The following is an 8,558-nucleotide window of genomic DNA, read 5'->3' on the forward strand; positions in this document are numbered from 1 at the left end:
TACATAAAAGACACAACTTTGAGTAAGACTAAAACACCTCTAAACATATTATTTTGATCATAATTTACCAACAATACATATTAGAATTTTAAATACATAAAGATGTAAGTCTTTAAAACCTAACACTCGGTGAATGATGTTCCCTAGTGATTGCAATTTTAACACCCTCCTAGAGGTAAGTACTAAAAAGTACTGCATCACACAATTGTTGGAGGCCAGATGTGCTGCAACTGTATCCTCGGGGAGAGGCTAGTCTTAACCTTTTTTTTTTTATAGATAATGGAGATTTGTGTCAGTGACCTTTGTCTTTTTGCACTCATACCCTCATGGTTCAATTACTTTACTATTCAAGTCTTGCTCTGTACCTGGTTCAACTACCCTCTTTACTCTCTCTCTCTCTCTCTCTGTTACTTTCACTTCTTGTAAAAAAATTCTCTTCAATTTTTGAGGTGGGTGTTGCTGGACTTCTAAAAGTGGGTCTAATCTTCTTTCAATGTTTGGAGTTCTTGTGTTTAAAAATGTTATTTTTGGTTTATTTTTATAGTTATAATTATAAGTCTTACTTTTTATCTTTGATTTTTGACTCCAGAGCCATTGATTAGTGGAAATGGGAGAATCATGCAAAGATTGGAGCAAATGGGCAGAGGACATCTATTGGACCCATTTCCAAACAATTCACTTCTCTCAGTATCTCCTCGGTGATTATGATCGCCAGCTTGTAAGTTTTTTAAGCTGGTCTTTTACCTATTCGGATCTATGAAATTTTGTGAATTATGAGAACACTAAAGGTGGTAGCTTTGCATGGTCTTTAAAAAGGTTGTTGAACGTGCTTTTTAGAACGTAAAATGTCCTTTCTTTTACATTGAAGAATGGGAAGCTTTGGGGTTCCTCTGCTTGGTGGCTCTCTGTTTAGATGTATTATGTTTTTAAGGTAGAAGCATATTAGTATTTTCTGTCACAGAACCTCTGTATTTGCTTATGAAATGGACAAAAGCTAATCCATAGTGAAGATTTTTTTTTCCACAAAATCCTAAGGCTCACGTGGGTTTACATTATTTAAAATCAGTTACTAAAATGAAATTTAAATTGATGTGGCATTGTAGGATTTACAAAAGATACGATCTTCATAGTGTCAAGGAGTCCTAAATTCAGAAAGAGAATCCTAAATTCAAAATGAATTTGTTTCCATTTTAGAGAACATGGTGTCAAGGAGCCCTGAGTTACTTTTTCTTTTTTTGAATGGAAGTCTTGAGTTAGTTTTCACTGAATAGTGATGATGCAATTCTTTGCTTCAATTAATGAATTTTTGTTGAATTTATGTCTTGCTGGGAATGTTTGACATTTTGGTCAGTTAGTACAGCCAGGTTCTGGTTTGTTGTTCTTGCAACACTATGCCCCTTTCTTGCATTTTTTTTTCCTCAATTGTCTACTCTAGTTTGCCTATGTTTGTATTGACAATGCAGGCCATTCCCAAAAAATTTGTTGACAATTTGAAAAAGAAGCTGCCTCAAAGTGTGACTCTTAAAGGTCCTAGTGGTTTAACATGGGATGTAGAGTTGAAGACTATTGATGATACATTGTTCTTTAACCATGGTTGGCAAGAATTTGTCAAGGATCATTCTTTGGAAGAGACTGATTTATTGGTCTTTAGGTACAATGGTTGGTCACAGTTTGATGTTTTAATCTTTGATGGAAAGAACTTGTGTGAGAAGGGGGCTTCGTATTTTGTCAGAAAATGTGGGCCAACTGAACATGACAATGGATGCTTGACTAAGAAAAAAGTTAGGGAAGGTTCGATCGATGATGTTCATACCCCGTTGGATGATGGTGTTAGATGCCCTTCACCTATGAACTATGTAAGTGATGACAGTGCCACAGTGCCTTCAGAACAATATATCATATCTCTGGTCGGTAATAAAAGGACTCGCCAGAGTGCTAAAAGTGTTGGGAGGAAGGAACCTGCTACTTGTGGAGAGGGAATGAAGTCCACTGCAAGTGATGGTAAACCTCTTAACACATATGGTACTACGCTTATCTATTTTTGATACAGAATTGCTTTGTAGGCCCCTTCCACCATTTTTTAGCTGCATGTGTCTATTGTAGTACCGTGCTAGAAACAAAGAATCATGTGGTTCAAGGATATACTGGTTTGATAGAAGTATTTCGTTTATGAATAATTCAGATGCGGAATGTTCACCCATCATTAAGAATGGGGCACAAGGCCAGCAATATGTGTCAAATAGAAGGCTTGTAACTGAAGATGAGATCAAGGATGCCTTGCTTTTGGCCCAAGCAGCATCAAGCGATGATACCTACCTTGCTGTTATGCGACCCACACATGTATACAAGAAATTCTTTCTGGTAAATGTTCTCTATTGCAAACTTTCATCATATAGCTAAACTCGTCAATGTGTTTACTTCTGTCCTTTTTTGTTGTATTGCTTCTACATTATCAGCATAATATTGAGCAACATTATCACTTAAAATCGATATAGTTGTTGCTATTTGAAAATCTTTCTTGGTGTTCAATGAACATTTAAAAAAAAAAAAGAAGAAGTTTCTACATATTAATTGCGCTTGTGTTATTTTGTGATTAGTACATCCCTTTAGAATGGGCGGCAAATCATCTTTCCCTGGAAAACCAAGAAATCTATCTACGTTTTAATAATGATACATGGCGAGCCAGATATAACCATAATCAAGCTCGTGGTTATGGAGGGATTACCAGTGGGTGGAAGCATTTTGTTATAGACAACAACCTTGAAGAACTTGATGTCTGCCTGTTCAAGCCTGCTGGTCAAATGGATGGCTCGACTATCCTGGATGTTAGCATTTTCCGGGTTGTCCAAGAAATTAGCCCTCGGACTTTATTGACTCCACCACGAAAGAGGGGTAGAAAAAACTCAATCAAGAGCACTGAAGCATAAGCATGTAATTCATACAAGATGTGCAACCTCGTTGTGATCTAGAATATCCTACATTTTGAGCCAGGGCAAATGGTTCTGCTACCTGTGGACTGCACTTTATATATGTAACATATTTAGCCTTTTGTTGCCAGACTACTTACTGTTATTGTGGATGCTTCAAGGGAACTTTAGTAATTAGTAGTTTAGTGACCCTTGTTTGTAAATATGTTTTGTGGAATGCGCTACAACTCCTCTCTAATTATATAATTTTGCTTTGTGGTTGCCACTTGCTCTCATTCTTTGAAACAATAGGCCAACAATTATATATATATATATATATATATATGAAAAATGTAATTTAATAAAAAGATTTAAAATGCATAATTATAATATTTTTTTATATAAATTAATGGAGAAGATGTTATTAAAAAGGTTTTTTAAAAATATAAAATAATTGGTAGACTAATTTGAATATATCTAAGAATATTAAAAAAATTGTACATTATATTTCTTATTTGGTTTGGTGCGGTGATGGTGGTGGTGTGGAAGAGAGAAAGTGATGTTGGTCGGTTGTGAAGTTTGATATGAGAGAGAGAGAGAGAGAGAGAGAATAGTATTGGTTGTAATGTGAAAAATAAGAATTGGGATGTAGTGTAAATTGTAAAATGGTATTGTAAAATAAATAAAGTTTTTAGATATTAAAATGAGTATTTTTTAAGACATCTCTTAGAGATCTAATGGTTAAAAGAACACTATTAAAGAAATGTTATATCTACAATATTTCTACGACAAATTTTAAGTGACAGATTGTTACTCATTATTAATAAGAAAAAAAAAAATCAATGATGAGTTTAAATTTGAAGTAATAACAAATAACCACCTAAGATATATTTTCTAAAAAAAAAAAAAAAACCTAAGATTTATTGTGAAAATTTTGTAGACATAATACTTCTTTTAATATTAATTGCTTTACAACTTATTTATTTATTGCTTCCCACCGGGCGCCTCCACTTCGTTCTTCTTCATTTGATAAAACTCTATTGAAAATTACAAACAAGTATAGAGGAGAGGAGTATAGTAACAGACGATATGTCAAGAAAACTTTAAAACAGTGGATTATTGCACATTAGCAGCAGCAGTTTGAGAGGCTTCCTGTTAGGGAGGATCGGCCAAATATAAAATATCAAATACCGACTGAAGAAATAATAATAATAATAATAATAATAATAATAATAATAATAATAATCAACAAAACAACTCAAAATAATTTCTAACTAAATTGTCCAAGTTTTGAAATATAAAGTGAAGGAAAAACGGAATTGGCTTTGAAGTTTGAACAAAAAATAAATTGACAAATAACACCTCGGTGGGATCATTAGATTTTTATTATTATTTTTAATGTGAGTATTTTATTTAATTTCACTAATGAAATTCTGTTTCAGCGTTAAAAAATTATGGAGCTTCCTTATTTTTGTTTTAATAATTCAGTTTTTATAAGTTATAAAAAAAATAGGAAGGATTCAAATCAATTCAACATTTCAATGAACATGGTGGTGTTGCCGGTTGGGAAGCAATAAATAAAGAGAGAGAAAAAACTGCTATTAATTACGTAAATAATTGGAAAATACTCCTATTACTATTTATTGGTGTAACTTTTGTAAGGTTACACTAAATTGTGACCTGAATGAGGGTTCGGTTTTCAGTACTTCTTGTTCTAAGAGGAGTTGAAGAGGGAGATGAGATTTTGAGACTTTTTTAACCTCTAAAAATGTGAAATGGAGTTTTTATTGAGATGCTATCCTGATTATATATATATATATATAATTTTTTTTTTAGTAATAGTGTAATATGATGATGTGATATGTTCTTATTGAATGGTGTAAAGTGTAAACTAACAGGTAAATACATACTGATATTGAAATACTGATCTTTTAACTATATTCAAATAGCTTCCTATATAAAATTGACTACATTGATACTTGATATTTCAAATGCTCTCAATCTCAACTATTGGATTATCAAATAAAAATAAAAATATCCTCAATTTAAACCATTTAACAATTTGAAGTTTTGAACTTTTCAAGGTTTTCTCGAAAGCCGTGGTGTATATAAACGTATGGTGTTGGATTCGTTCCCTTCTTTAATCTCTCAATTGCCTAGTCCTGAAGCCTGAACCTAAAGTGTCAACATTTGGGTTGGAGTTTTTTTGTATTGACGAAGAGTGAAAAGAGTCCTAAATGGCTACAGAGCTAGAGAGTTACAATAGTAGTAAACCATCATTTTTCAAGGTCCTCATTGATGACTTCTCTGAACAACTGGTAATGTACCTCACCTCTTTTCTTAGATTAATTTAATCAATATATATATATATATATATATATTTTTTTTTTTTCCCAATGAAGGGATAGTTATCCGACATTCCTACTATAGTGTCTTTAGTCATTGGTTAATCACATTTGTTTAAATATGATAATTCGAAATATTCAAAGAGAAATTAGAGATTCCATCAATAAGTTAAGGGTAGAATTAGAACCCTATTACGATTTCTCAATGAAAGAACATTGCCTCCTATTATATTGTTTTTTTGTACTTGATTTATTGGATGGAACACGTTTGGATAAATCAGATGAATTGGAAAATTCAAAAGATTTCAGCGATAAGATTAAGGTAAATTAAGAACTCTCTTACTCAATTAAATAAGAGATAAAATTAGTCTAGTGTTTTAGTCCATAAAATTAGGGTGTTTTTAAAATTTAAAAAAAAATAATCAGAAATCAATATATTATTGAAGAGGTGCAAAATCAGCACTCAATAGTAGTACATCCTCCGGTTAGACTAGCAAGGGATAAAATAGGAATATTGTTGTATAATTGCATTGGTTATATTTAATATTTATCGTGAAACTCACAAATTAGTAGTACTATCATTTTGCAAAACTTTCGAGGGTCATATATTATAATGATAATTTGATAATTGGGGAGGATGATTTGAAGTTTTGAACTCTAGTTGTATCTATTTATAAATACTAGGAGGTTACTAGTTAATTACAAGGCTTTTTAATATTATTATACATTTTGTTACAAGATAATTAGTACATTTATTTTGTTAAAAACTTTGAATAGCTTGTGCTATTGAGTCGACAATGCATATAATTAACGTTACTTCATTTACATGTAGCGTATACCACCTGCTTTTATCAAGAACTTCAATGGTATGTCACTTTCCAAATGTGCTCTTAGAAGCCCAATTGGGAAATTTTGCATGGTACGAGTGGTAGTGTGAGGGAATGGAATATTCTTTTGGAACGGTGGGTCAGACTTTGTGATAGATAATTATTTGGAAATAGGAGATTTTCTTGTTTTTGAATATGATGGTAAATCAACGTTTAATATCAAGATATGTGGTAGAAATGCATGCGAGAAGGATATAAGGGTAGCCAAAAAGAACAATGACAATCCTATTTCCTTAGAGAAGAAAGAAAAACAAGTCCAGGAAAAAGAGAGCTTTGGAAAGAAAGCAATTAAGTCCAACAAAATAAACTGTGAGTTAAACTATATCTTACTGTTTTGCTTTTGATTACTAGTTTTTGTAAACTATATATGATAAGGATAATTTTGTAATATTGGGACTTATCCATGGTAAGGCGTAGAGTGACGCCCTGAATCAAACCGTCGGCCTTGTGTCTGTCAACACATGACAAACCATGAGTCTACAAAACTGACGGGATTAACTTATGATTGGGATTGAAAGTTGAAGCCGCCATGATGAAGGGAGGAACTAGGCTGATGGTTCTGACGTAACCCAACCTTGATCTCCACGCATACGTATAAGGAAATTTCTTGTGCCCCACACCCAATGTTGAACAAAAAAGACTCCTACAAGGAAAGGATTCCGAAAAATATGCTCATGAGGATTCCTATATGGAAAAAACTTCTAAGCCAAGGAAAAGAGGTCAATCTCTTTCTACTATAAAAGCCACAATACTCTCACTAACCAAGGTACTCATAATTTATCCGCTCTGGCACTCTAGAGTTGTGAAAAAATTCTAACTTGACCTTCGGAGGGTATTTAGCCAGCACCACATCGGTGCTCTTTGCGAGGTCTTCTCTTTTTGTGTTGTGCAGGTGTTATTTCGAGCATGCGTGGACCGTGTAGCTTACTGTTGACTTTTCGACATCATTAGTTGGCACCATCTGTGGGGAACTTGCACTTTAGCCTATCGCTTCCCGGACAAAGAGTTGTATGGTACTTACTCACTCGATGGCAACTACCAACAACGTTCAGGGAGACGAGCTGCGACCCACTGCCCTGGAGAGGCAGGTCTAAACCTTCATGGTAGCAGTGGAACGTCTCACTAAACAGAATCAGGACCTTGAAGAATAGCTACGGCAGAAGAATGCTGCTATGGGTACCCAAGAGGAATACCAAGAAGGTACTAGTGCTGAGAGGAGAGACTGAGAAGGGCCGGAAGATAGTAATGCCCCAAGTAGACCGGAGCGACAAGACATGAACCGTCCATCCACTACAGACACAGCTCCCCCTTACATTGTCGCAGAGATGCAGATGATGAAGGAACTGATGGACATTATGATGAACGCCTCTCAAAGGACGAGTGTCTAGCGACCTCGATGATCTGTTCCGTTGAACCGATTCGCCTTTCACCATATCTGTCAACTCCTTCCCCCTACCGTAGAAGTTTCACATGCCGTGGATAGAAAGCTATGACGGAGTTAAGGACCCCCTTGATCACCTAGAGACTTTCAAGACCTTGATGCACCTTCAAAGAGTAGTATACGAGATCATGTGTAGGGCCTTCTCTACAACGTTGAAGGGTCTTGTGAGAATTTGGTTCAGCCGGCTGACGCCTAACTCCATTAGCACTTTCAAAGAGCTAAGCGCCTAGTTCACTTCGCACTTTATTGGGGGGCATAGGTATAAGAAGTCTACTGCGTGCTTGATGAGTATCAGACAACGAGAGGGCGAGATGCTGAGATCCTATATAGCCCGCTTCAACAAGGAAGCGCTCTCGATCGATGAAACTGACGACAAAATACTTGTAGCAGTCTTCACAAATGGGTTGCAGAAGGGTAAATTTTTGTTCTCTTTATACAAGAACGACCTAAAAACCATGTCGGACGTACTTTATAGGGCCACCAAGTACATGAATGCCGAAGATGTGTTGCTGGTTCGAGAGGAAAAGCTTATGAAGAGAGAGAGGCAGGAAGACACGTGTCAGAACAGAGGGCGGAAGATGGTAAGAACCGGAGAGCGAAGGGATGACAGGCGCTCTGAGCCTCCTATGGGGAGGTTCACGAGCTTCACCTAGCTGACCGCCCCAATTAACCAAGTCCTAATGTAAATCAAGGACGAAGGAGCCTTGACCTTCCCCAGAAAGTTGAAGGGGGATCCCAATAAATGGTCTAGAGACAGATACTGCCGTTTCCACTGTGATCACGGTTATGACACGGCTGACTGCTATGACTTAAAACAACAGATTGAAGCCCTTATCAGGCAAGGGAAGTTATAGAAATTCGTCAGCAGGGAGAGAACAGATCCGCCTCCTCAAGAGTAAGCCCCCCAACGGGACAATGAATGTCTGAAATCACCCCTAGGAGATATAATGATGATTGTGGGAGGCACGGCAACCACCGG

General features: G+C 35.7%; 1 protein-coding gene across 2 annotated transcripts; it reads left to right on the forward strand.

Annotated features, from left to right (window-relative positions):
• Positions 1-321: 321 nt before the first annotated feature.
• LOC115974789 (B3 domain-containing protein REM16-like) lies at positions 322-3,194 on the forward strand. Of its 2 annotated transcripts, none has more exons than XM_031095305.1 (5): positions 322-473; positions 590-718; positions 1,464-2,001; positions 2,183-2,361; positions 2,598-3,194. In XM_031095305.1, the coding sequence occupies exons 2-5, from the start codon at positions 608-610 to the stop codon at positions 2,925-2,927; spliced, it is 1,158 nt and encodes a 385-aa protein (XP_030951165.1). In that variant the 5' UTR covers positions 322-473; positions 590-607; the 3' UTR covers positions 2,928-3,194. The 2 variants fall into 2 exon arrangements, with proteins under 2 accessions (XP_030951165.1, XP_030951166.1); XM_031095306.1 differs by having other exon boundaries at positions 322-449.
• The last annotated feature ends 5,364 nt before the right edge of the window (positions 3,195-8,558 follow it).

This window comes from Quercus lobata, chromosome 2, assembly GCF_001633185.2.
Source record: "Quercus lobata isolate SW786 chromosome 2, ValleyOak3.0 Primary Assembly, whole genome shotgun sequence".
NCBI lineage: Eukaryota > Viridiplantae > Streptophyta > Magnoliopsida > Fagales > Fagaceae > Quercus > Quercus lobata.